The sequence below is a fragment of the Choristoneura fumiferana genome, chromosome 6 (genome assembly GCF_025370935.1).
Source record: "Choristoneura fumiferana chromosome 6, NRCan_CFum_1, whole genome shotgun sequence".
Lineage (NCBI taxonomy): Eukaryota > Metazoa > Arthropoda > Insecta > Lepidoptera > Tortricidae > Choristoneura > Choristoneura fumiferana.
This window is the reverse complement of record NC_133477.1, coordinates 3,349,884-3,362,052: the sequence shown is the minus strand read 5'-3', so window position 1 is coordinate 3,362,052 and position 12,169 is coordinate 3,349,884. Positions and strand designations below refer to the sequence as shown.

The window sequence follows — 12,169 nt, the reverse complement described above, 5'->3', positions numbered from 1 at the left end:
CTGTCAGGTGCCAATGTACAATTTTTTTGACAGGTTGCACTATGGGTTTTTCTGAAAGGCGAACAATTAAAAGAGGATTAAAATAATACCCATTAGGTACGAGTAGGTATATACCTCGTTGGTACCTCTTCACTTCATATTTCATGTTCTAGTTTTTTTACCGAAAAACTGCAAAAAGCAAAATAGTCGTCAGCAAAGGCAGAATTAAAAAAAATAACTTATTAACCCAAATTAACCCCTCCAGTTATTGACCAGGGCCCAATTGCATAATTAAGTACAAGCTAATACTATTAGTGAATTTCAATACAAAATCGCTAGTAATATTAGCTTGTACTTTGTTATGCAATCGGGCCCAGGGAATAGGGAATATTACTGCAATGTTCTGTCGTCAGACTGCAGTACGTACTACGACCAACTGCAACAGTATTTTACCACGTTTCCTGACCCATGAGCCATTTGTGCTTCATGCGTGACTGTACTGGTACGTCATGGCCAAGGTGTAAATAATACCGTTGTTAAGATTGCTTTTTGGAATCTTTTTGTATTTTTTACCCACGAAAAAAACGGAGGAGGTTCTCAAGTCGATGCGTATATATCGTCGCTCGGCAGGCAAAAGTACTAAAGCGACACTTTGGGCTAAAATGAGTTATGCATATCACCAGAATCAGCGAATTTTTCTGCATCGAACTGTCTAGGTTTCAAAGCGATTGGAGCAAAATTTAACTTTTTTTTGGCGCTTTAGTCTTTCAAAAAACGCTTAAATTTGGGAAGCAAATTACTTAATGCAGCATCACTTTCATTATTTTCATTTTAGTACTGTTACCTTTTTGCCATTTTTCGATTTACTGTCGTTCAGTCTTTTGCCATTTTTCTAGTTTGCAAATGTTGGACGTTTAGTATTTTGTGCAAAAAAAAAGAAAATACCTTTGTCACTTCAGTAATTATGCCCTCCCCGAGTTGAAGTTTTATACACCTTTAGTCGTTTGGTTGTATTGATAAGAATTCATTTATAAGAATTTAGCTATTTGTTCCTAAAAACTAAAACATACGTTTGGCATTTTAGCCATTTTAACATATACAAAAGCATACATTCAAACAGGATTAGCAAAAAAACTTCACGAAATATTATAGATTTGGTGAAATTAGTCATTACTCTTGACCTTTATCGTGTATTAAAAAAGCGTTTAGTATATATACGTAGTAAAATATCATTGCAATTCGATGTTTGGTATATAGAAACATCATATTTTCTTAAGATTTATAACTTTATTTATAAATTATAATGATTATTATTCCTTAAAACTTTAAGTTCTTTTTATGTTGCCAAAGGATAAAAGAAAATAGTATGTATGTATGTAAACTCTTAATTGTACAAAAGAAAAGAAACACAACACAATTGACAAACTTTGAGATACTTGTACAAAGGCGGACTTATCCCTTTAAGGGATCTCTCCCAGGCAACCTCAATAGTAAATCTATTTCAAAATTTTGTAGTTATAATTTTATCGCTACGGTTCTGTTTGCATCGAATAAAGATGATGTTCGGCCCTAAGTATTTGAAATTTAGAGTTAGAAGTTTTAATTTGTTTTTATTAATGTTACATAAATAGCTTAAGTTTAGTCCAGAAGGCCCCCTCGAGTTGTCCCTGGCGCAAAGGTAGCCATCAAACTGGCCGCATTACCACGTTTAATGGCGATAGACAATCTTTGCACCAGGGAACGAATCCGCGCGGGCGTGAGCGTGAGACCCCCTTTCCGTAATTCGACGTCCCACTTCCCGAATGTAAACAATCGCCTCAAACGCAAGAGGAACAAAATAATAGTGCCGAATAATTCTGCCGTTTTTTGACCGCAAAATCCACCGCGGATTGCCGCGGACTATTCAGCTGAGGTGCGAGGCGGCGAAAGTACTAACGCACGTAACGTCCGACAGCAAACACTTCCCGTTCTGCCATGGCACTAAAGTTAAGCCATCTGGCCTTTTGCTGTCGGTTCGACAGAGGACCGGAGGCTCCAGAACGCAGAGGATGTTGGCGGATATTAAAGCCCTCTTCAGTATGTCAAAGAGAGCGTAGTAGCGCGGAAATTTTCCTGAACACCGACAAGAACTCAACGCGTGAAATGGCCAGGGTGCGTACCGGTGGCTAGGTATAACAACTTTAAATATATTATTGGTAGATATAACTTTCAGTGGGTATAATGAATTATTGGTATAATCTGGAATACGTAATACTATTATAATAATAATGTGTTATGCCAAAAAAGTAGGTTAGGTTAGAACTGCGACCCTATCAAGAAACGAAACTGCCTGAAAACTAGGTTAGGGTAGAATTGCAACTCCAACGATTTCATAAAGAAAACTAAATTATATCTACACATTATACTATCAAATACTTATAGCATAATATTGTGAAATTATGTGTTATTTGTTATACCGATCATCTTAAGCCCTGATGGCCATTTGCTTCCACCATGGAGCCGCAGATGCATTTATGAGGCACACAAACATCGCAGCCCAGGCGGAGAGCTACTGCCACCCACAATGAGTCGTTGTCCAGAAGTATTTCCAAATAAGGAGCAAGCAAAGCCCATAACCACGCTCCCGCTTTGATTTTTGATACCGACTTCAGCCTGGCTAAATCCACCCTAGTGGCACACCCACCCACAAGTGCCAGAGCGTCTCTAGCCCCACGTCATCCCAAACTCGTTATATCAGCGGAGCCCGAGGCAGCGACGCTATTAGGTGTCGAGCCGTCCACCTCGCCAGTGCACCATGCACAAACGGAATGGTAACCCGATGGGGTTTCATGAGAATGTGATGATGCGAGGAAGACTGGCAAGCCCACATTCTCCACACGCCGCAAACTGAGACCAAACTTGAACATGGGACTTGGTTGAATTTAGTAGTGACGGGCAGGCTTCCTCCAGGTCGCATTCTGTCCTTAAGACTATAGAGTCCAAAGTATATGAGGCCGGTGTGTGGGGGCCGTTCGCCTGATGACTCGGTAGCACCTCCGGGTCTTGAGACGCTTGTGTTCGAAGCATCCTCCCGCGTCCCGCACGTTAAATTTCCCTCGGGAGCCGGATCGGTCCATTCAAGCCTTGCCGGTAAACTTGGAGGATGTGGTGCGAGCACTAGGGTCATTCCATAATGGGTCAGCCGTGGGCTTAGACGGAATTCGACCAGCTCATTTTCAGCTGGGTTTTGGAACACTGAGGTCACGATCCACAACACGCACTTTCGTCACGGAACCCGGAAATCCAGACTGTGTCGTCTTGAAGTAGGATCTCAAGAACGCGTCCAATACTGGCGAGAGGGATGTTCTGTTGGGCGAAGTGAAAAAATACATTCCCACCCTGTACCTTTTTTACACCAGGTCTATCATTCTTCTTCTAACCTTGTCTACGGCGATTCTAAAATTCTTTCGCAGGTGGGTGCGCAGTAGGGAGATCAGCTTGGACCGCTTACCTTCAGTCTTACTATTCATGAAGCACTGTCGTCTCGAAAATCACCTCTTAATATTTGGTATTTACTCGTAGATGATGGCACCTAAGGAGCCTAAGGTCGTAAAGCAGGACTTGGCTTTCCTAATCCCCCCCCCCTTGAGAGGTATAGGACTGAAGGCGAATATGGGACAGATTTAACCCCGCCTGTTCTCCTTCTTTAACTTCTTGAAGGTCTTTCTTCCTGGTCTCAAAGGGCTTTTTACACGAGACCTTTACCCTCTTGGGTTCTTCTATTTTCCAAGAGGCCATTTCTAGTGCACTAGAGACCAGGAAGCGTCTATTTTGCTCGCCCAGGAACGTTTGAAGAGTATTAATACCCATCTCATCTTGACTCTGTTACGAATGTGTTTCGCAGTTCCAAAAATAACCTATCTTTTGAAAACCACTCCAAAGGTTGTGTTCGGGTAAAACTACTTCTTTTGACGTCACGTTGAGAGATACAAAGGAGACTGTATTGAACGTGTCCCTTGCGGATGAGCAATGGGTCCAAGCGTCCTTGCCCATATGTAACGGTGGTCTCGGTTTGCGGCGTACGGCGGATGTGGGCTTGCCAGCGTTCCTCGGATCGGCACATGGAGTTGGTGGCCTTATCTCCTAAATTTTTAAATCTCATAAAGGTTACCAATACCATTTCGTATGTGGATGATGCACTGGCGAGCCGAATGAGACTGGCGTCACTGCAAGGGGCTCCGCAGATACAATGAGTTTGGGATGACGAGGGGGCTAGGGACGCTCTAGCACGGCCTGTGGGTGTAACCACTGGGGTGGGTTTGGCCAGGCTGAAGTCGGCATCAAAAGACAAAGCGGGAACGTGGTTATAGGCGTTGCCTGTTCCTTATTTGGGAACAGTCTTGGACAACGACTCATTGCGGGTGGCAGTAGCTCTCCGCCTGGGCTGCGATGTTTGTGTGCCTCATAACTGCAGCTGCGGCTCCATGGTGGAACCGAATGGCCATCAGGGTGTGTTATGACCAGTATAACAACTTTAGATATACTTTCACTAGAATAAAAGATATTTGGCATAAATACCAGTAATTCATTATACCCCACTGAACGTTATATCGAACATAGGTTATATCACATATATTATACCATCAATCAGGCCTACGCGTCTGTTCCAGACGAATTTTGGCGTGTTGCCTGTGCACAACATCTTTGGTGGCTGACTAGACCGATGCGAGAGCGACATGTCCGTCCACATCTCTGACAAGCGAAGTCTGCGGATGTTGATGCAGAACGGCCTTGGTGTCGTTTCTGTCTCTTTTCAATAAGTGCATTGAGCCAGGCAAGCCTTCATCGCAATACTTGCGGCCCTCCAACACACGTCTGCACCAATCAGTGCATTTTCCCGCAAGCTTTTCTCAGTCTAGGTGGTAAATTTTGAAGACAGCCATATCTCACTTAGCGCAGTCCTTAAATCTCAGCAAAGGTCTCACGACGTTTCATTTGGCATTATACCATATTACTGTTAGGGGCTGTTTCACCATCCATTGATTAGCGTTAACCGACGGTTAAATGTGATGCCGTCTCCGTCTATTGAGTCTATTCGAACAAAACAAATAGAGACGGCATCACACCTAACCACCAGTTAACAGTAATCAATGGATGGTGAAACAGCCCCTTAGTATATTAATAGTTTGGTACAACAAGTACAACAAGTCCATGATACCGGAATAGTTAGATCATGAGAATATAACAAATGTTGTTGTACCAATAGTGCATTATATTTCTTAATCGTTATATAGACCAATGATATATCTAAAGTTGCTATAGCAACCATGACGCATGAGTTAGTTATTCAGGTTTCTTACTTATTAGGTACTAATAAGTACTATAATGTTGAATGAATGATTTATTTGCATAACATAGAAAAAAAATGTTCTGAAGTTTTAGTTGAAATGCTAATTAAAGTTATTACCTACAGAATAAATTAAGGTATTTTACGTATTATTTCATCCTTAAACCTAAGCGTATGCTGTGTGTATACACCAAAAATAGTAGGACATGATAATGATCAAAATACCTCAAAAAATAATAGTGAAAAATACCTTTTGTGCATTTTGTTAGAAATCAGATGGTGCCTTTGTGATTAATTACCTTATAATATTAATAAAAGTCTAGTGTTAGTAACAGTTAAAGTTAAGTTATTGAAATTTTAGCATTGATGATTAATATTTATTATAATTAATTAATATTATTTATATAATTTCTGTTCAGTAGGTACTTTGGAATATTTTTTCCCTTGCAATTTGGTAAATCAGCATTATGAACAGTTTGATAAGAAATAAAATGTGTGTTGTTAGTAAAAACATGCTAAATTTATTGAGACGTAAAATCACATAAGTTAATTTGAAATATGACGTTTGAGGTCAATTTTTACGTTTAGTCTTTTTGCCTGATTGCATTTGCTCGATGACTAGGGGACAATTTACTAAAGCGACACTTATCTTCTAAACCAGTGGATTTTGCTATGAATTATTAAAACCTTATTATAGTCTATTAAATGATGTGTCATATATTCCTGGAAATTTTAAAATTGGTTGTCTGGTTAAAAAGTTATGATTTTTTTTCGTAAAAAAAAACTTTAAATCGCTCTCCTGTAAAGTTGACGAAGTGTCGCTTTAGTACTTTTGCCTGCCGAGCGACGATATATTTTTTATGTATGACCACGCATAACTTTTCACAGAGTAGTTCGATTTTGATAATTATTTTTTTAATGGAAAGGGTTGTTGGATTGTTTTTGAAAATGATTATAGGTAATAATAAAACGTAATTTATTTTTAAATATAAACTAGACTTTACTCACGCACGGCTGTATTAGCGGGTAGCTATATTTTATTCAGTTGTTTTCTTAGCGTTTTGCTTTTGCTGAGCTGTGAAGTGTTTGGACACAAAATAATTTATTCTTTTGCATTTTTTCCCTCGCAATGTGATGAAAATCGTTGTGTGTATCACAGGCCATAAGGGGATTACAAACTCGGGTCATTAAAAGCCCTCCGTCTCCGGCGTCGGGCTTCTAATAGACTCTCGCTAGTAATCCCCTTCTTACGCCCCTTAATGCACAATGTACTATTGCAATTTTTCCCTCCTACACTCCGTAATTAGTAAAATAAGTACTTACAAAAAAAATTACATAAAATTACAATCTCCCAATGAATTCTAATGACAATCTCGTTTGGTGGCCGCATGATCCTAAGATGAATCTTCATTTCTCTTAGGCACGGCATCTTATATCACGGGATCTTATATGTGATCTTATACGTTTTATAAGGTTTCATTCCTTTTTATTACATAACACGTTAACAAAACGAAGACAAAACATCGACCTCTCTTGAACCACATTATTGACAATCCGATGATAAAACCTTTGTGGCAGTTGTAAAAAAAAAGTATGATAATCAATGCGTCACCCAAAGACATGCGTAACCGATGTTACTAAATTGAGGTTATAAATAAAAAACGATAACCCGATAACTGGGGCGTAATTTGTGTAGCAATATAAAAATGTCAAAAAAAGCCAAAGACCAAGAACCTCCGATCATCATCAACGTAGAAATCGATCCTACAGAATGCCCTTTCAGAGAATTTAGGGATAGCGAGTTGTCTCAGGACTACTGGGGGATGGTAAGAAACATAATCCGATGGTTGGTAGGGGTGCGCGTCGGGTAACCTCCTCATGTGCCTAAAAGCTGCGGTTCTTTCTCTGTTCGGGGGGATAGTGAGTTGGCGTAAGACTACTGGGTTTGGTAAGAAACATAATCCGATGGCTGGTAGGCTGAGCTGGTACGGGTGCGCGTCGGGCGACCTTCTTCTCGGTGTGCCCAAGAGGTGCGATTCCCTTTTGGATCTGTCCGGGGGGATAGTGAGTTGGGCGCTGTTATGCAATAGTGTGTTAACCCTTATTAATTCTGCAACACAATGTCAACCCTTAGAAAATAATTTTAACAGTTGAAATTGTATTGCAAAATGCCAGTGGGTTGACTCAGTATTGCAAAACAGCGTCCAGTTGTCGTAAGACTACTGGGGGATGGTAAGAAGCATATAATCCGAGAGTTGGTAGAGGTGTTAGTCGAATGATCTCCTCGTGTGCCCAAGAGCTGCAGTTTCTTTCGGGATCTGTCCGGTCGAAAGACTACTGGGTGATGGTAAGAAACATAATCCGATGGCTGGTAGGGGTGCGCGTCGGGTGACCTTCTCGGTGTGCCCAAGAGGTGCGAATCCCTTTTGGATCTGTCCGGGGGGATAGCGAGTTGTCGGAACATAATCCGAGGGTTGGTGGGAAGGGAACAATATCATTTAGTGTCAAATGTCAAAAACGGTTGTACGATGGGACCTGAAACTAATTGAAAGAACACGATAAATACCAATTTTTCCGATAAAATATGATAGAATACTATGATGCAGTACAATTCAGTATATCATAATAAAGTTGGTATTTGTTTGATGTCTTCAGGGTCCAGCAACTCTTAGAGCAGCAATTCTAACCAAGGTTGTGCCAAAACTTCCTCCGGATTACATATGGAACGATGACCAGACGCAACCGCTGCCTCGTTCAGTGAGGCATTACCTCCATGGATGGATCAGGGCCGAAGACCTGGCTTTCACCCGTTGGGAAGCTGAAGCTGTCATCTTTGAGGTAGGTACAGTGGTCCAATGGCTTTGTAGGGCATGTGGAAAAACGGTGAGTAGAAATAGTAGGTGAGTTTATATTTGACAACTCCTGAATTAACCTTATCGTGTTTATTATTATGAAAATACAAATAAAATGACAATATTTAGCAAAGAAAAATATCATTTGTTTAGAAATCAAATTTACAGAGATTAAAAAAAACTAGATCTGTTTCATTCTGAATGCTGTTTAACACTTTTCTCTAGGGCGCTACTTGCGTGTTACATTACACGCTTAAAATTCATTAAGTATGTGAAATAATTGAGTTACGAACTCACTTAAACGACGTGCTTAAAATTCAAGATCACTGAGTTTCAACGCGACCAAAGTTTCGGCAAATATAGGACATTTTTTAGCCGAAACTTAAGCTGTGTCCAAGACTGGTTGGTCACTACAATGACCGTGAAAATGTTACTTGAACAGGAGAACAACAGCGGAAAGATGTCGGTGATGGACATGCAGCTAAGTCACGCCCAGGTGATGCTGCGATCTTCGTTCAGCAGACGGGTGCTCTCCGCCTGTTTCATGCTAGAAAGGGTCGATGGTTTGGTGGTAAGAACTTCGGTGTTTCTAGTAAAATTAAATTAAGCATAGCTAGGTTAGCTAGTAACAGTGTTCTACAACCTATATTTGAATTAATTATATATGATTATGTGGAATTCAGACAAATACCATAATTAGACTTTTCAGAAGTTACAAGCATTTTGTCTACTGGACTAATATCATTTATTATATTAATATTAGCAGACTGATCTTTCTTTCATCAAACTTGCTGTTATTTGAATAACTTCAATCTTATCAATAAAGGCTTGAACGCTGGCATACTTATTTCTTAAGTGTAGATAACTCTTTAATTAAAATTAACTAAGTATTATAAAATACTTAATAATCTTTAAAGTCAATCAAGTATCCTTTGATATTTATTTGATTGAATACGGTAATAATTTGATACATTAGGCCCTAATGATAAGGGACTTTTAGCGCCATCTAGCTGCCACGCAGAACAACTGCAACATCCTTATAGATTTTTCTGGATTTGGCTGCGTAGATGCAATTTCCGACGATCTTTCTTCGGTCTTTGGTCATCAAGCATAACATCTCCTTGAAAAGCATAATGTCTCTATTGTGGCCTTCCTCTGTAACGTGATTATGCTTACCTAGCATGAACTGTAACAACTTTATTATATAACAAAAATATTACTGATCTCCATTTAGCAGACTCCGGTGTAATCATTTATTCAGCAAATATACCGCAAACGGCACTTTAACACGTCTACCTAATCCTGCCCTCGGTTATTTGCATAATTTACGCCTCTCATATAGTTTCTACGGAAACAGTTTACATTTGGGACTTCGTATTTTTATATGCCGCATAGCGCACATAATCATACGTAGGTCCTAGTCTAACAACAAATTCACTTTCTTATTGTTTTGTTAAAAAAAGTTTTTAAATCATTTTTTTTATTGACTGTTTTTTTTCTGTAGTTACTTGCATAGTCGTTCAACCTGAATATGTGTACCGAATTTCAAAGCGGTTTAGCTACTGGAAGCGACTCAAAACTAACTTAAATTTAAACACACAAGCAGACGAAGTGAACTTAAAATAAAAGCTTGTAAAAGTAGCTCCAAATATTTTATAACTACTCCTTCCAACTCCAAGTTCTTATTTTCAAACTAAACAATCATCATCTGCATCTTTATTATTAATGAATCCCTAACCCAAAAAAAATAAGTTATATTTTTTTATAACTAATGATATTTGTTCTACAATAATAATGCTGTGCTCTGTTATTATAATCTTTTTTTCTTCATCGATTTGTTTTTATCTAAATTGCCAAAAAAATAATCATTAATTATTGAATCTACTCACAAAATTTTACAAGAACCAATTGAAAAATTAAACCTATAGAGGAAAACAGTCGGACATTTTGACATCTGGACTGATAACCCTTCCACATGATTGTGCGCAAGCTGAAACGGGGATGTTAGAATATAATAGAACATAATAGAGTTTTTTTTTTCGCTCGCCCCGTGCTGCTCAATACAATATTATGGGTATTACGTTTATTTCTGACCATCAGCTATTCCATCAACAGCTTTTCTTTCGACAAAGGCTTCCTCCAAAGACTTCCTACCTCTGTTTCTTTACAATTCTGAATCATTTCAAAACTACAAATAAGGGACTTTGGGAAAGACTACACAACAGTTCAATACTTTTCAAGGCTAACTATGATTCTCTTTGTTCTTATTCTTTCCAGGCAGAGCATCAGTGGGAGAACTTTTCATTCAGCATGCCAGAAGGCTGGCGCGCCAGGTATCACATATATTCGCCGGGGATGAAGTCTGGCGGTGGGCTGCAGCATCGGCCAGGGTTGTCTAAAACTGGTAAAGAATCAGTCAGTAGTGTGTGTGGTCGTAGTGTGTTATAAATAAATTATCTAGAGCTCGGAGTTGTGTGTGTGGTTGTAAGTAAATGAAAAGGAGAGTAGGTATTTTACAATGACATATGATAAGTTTCGACGGAAATTCGTCGAAGAACTAAAGTCACTGACATAGCTGGAAAAATATGCAAATTGAAGTGGCAATGGGCAGACCACATCGCTCGAAGAACAGATAACCGTTTGGGGAGAAAGTCCTCGAGTGGCGACCACGAACCGGAAGACGAAGCGTTGGCAGGCCTCCCACCAGGTGGACTGACGACATCGTGAGAGTAGCCGGAAACCGATGGATGCAAGTGGCAAGTTGTCGTTCATTGTGGCGTTCTAAGGGGGAGGCCTTTGTCCAGCAGTGGACGTCTTCGGGCTGATTGATGATGATGATGATGATGATGATGATGATGATGATAAGTTATGTATAATGAACCTTGTTTTTGTGATAGTACAGTCAAATGTAAAAATATGAACTTATTTAAAGTTTCAAAAACAAGTACCACAGACTCTTGCTCGTATTCCGACGCAATAAGGCCGTAGTAACATATTTTTGAGTGGTTCGAATAGATACATATTTTTGCACTTCACTGTACAAGAGTAGGTAGAGAAAAAGTTCAATTAAGAACTTTGCAATTTGCAGGTGGTAGGAACCTTGTGCAAGGTCCGCCCGGATTGCTACCACCATCTTGCTCGCTAATCCTGCCGTGAAGCAGCAGTGCTTGCACTGTTGTGTTTCGGCGTGGAAAGTAAGACAGCCGGTGAAATTACTGGCACTGAGGTATCCCATCTTAGGCCTCTAGGTTGGCAACGCATCTGCAATACCCCTGGTGTTGCAGATGTTTATGGCGGTGGTGATCTCTTACCATCAGGAGACCCACTTGCTCGTTTGCCATCCAGTCGAATAAAAAAAAAAAAAAAAAAAAAGAATGCCTGTGCACTCACAATACCTCTACATATGCCATAGCAAGCTATCATACTCGTAATGCACCTGCATGCGAGCATTTCTTAAAACTGATAAAAATGTTGCAATGTCAATTTATCTCAAGCGTAATATAATATATTTATTGCATATCACATTGCAAATATGTTTTTTTTTATTCGACTGGACGGAAAACGAGCAAGCGGTCTCCTGATGGTAAAGATCACCACCGCCCATAGACACCTGCAACACCAGGGGGATTGCATATGCGTTGCCGACCTAGAGGCCTAAGATGGGATACCTCAAGTGCCAGTAATTTCACCGGCTCTCTTACTCTCCACGCCGAAATACAACAGTGCAAGTACTGCTCCTTCACGGCAGGATTAGCGAGCAAGATGGTGGCTAGCAATCCGGGTGGACCTTGGAAAAAAATGGAATTATAAATAGATAGCTAGGTAATGTGACGCCTTGTTAGGACAGGGCAATATGAGAGGGCCAATTCATTAGCATCATGTTGGCCTTTTGATGTATCAATCTCGGATGTAGGCTTTTTCCCTCTTCTTCCACTCTTGGCTACCTTGTGTCAGTCTTGTGCTCGTCCAGTCTCGACCTCCGTTCCGTCGAATGTCGTCCATCCTCCTCTAA

General features: G+C 40.0%; 1 protein-coding gene across 1 annotated transcript; it reads left to right on the top strand.

Annotated features, from left to right (window-relative positions):
• Positions 1 to 6,924: 6,924 nt before the first annotated feature.
• On the top strand, positions 6,925 to 12,169 carry LOC141428581 (uncharacterized). The gene is made up of 5 exons (XM_074088588.1): positions 6,925 to 7,131; positions 7,961 to 8,143; positions 8,600 to 8,728; positions 10,435 to 10,572; positions 12,071 to 12,169. The coding sequence occupies exons 1-5, from the start codon at positions 7,012 to 7,014 to the stop codon at positions 12,167 to 12,169; spliced, it is 669 nt and encodes a 222-aa protein (XP_073944689.1). The 5' UTR covers positions 6,925 to 7,011.

Coding starts and splice junctions, on each gene's coding strand:
- LOC141428581 (XM_074088588.1), top strand. CDS start 7,012: ATGTCAAAAAAAGCCAAAGACCAAGAACCTCCGATCATCATCAACGTA. Junction 8,144..8,599: donor CTGAAGCTGTCATCTTTGAG/GTAGGTACAGTG, acceptor TTACTTGAACAG/GAGAACAACAGCGGAAAGAT. Junction 8,729..10,434: donor AAAGGGTCGATGGTTTGGTG/GTAAGAACTTCG, acceptor TATTCTTTCCAG/GCAGAGCATCAGTGGGAGAA.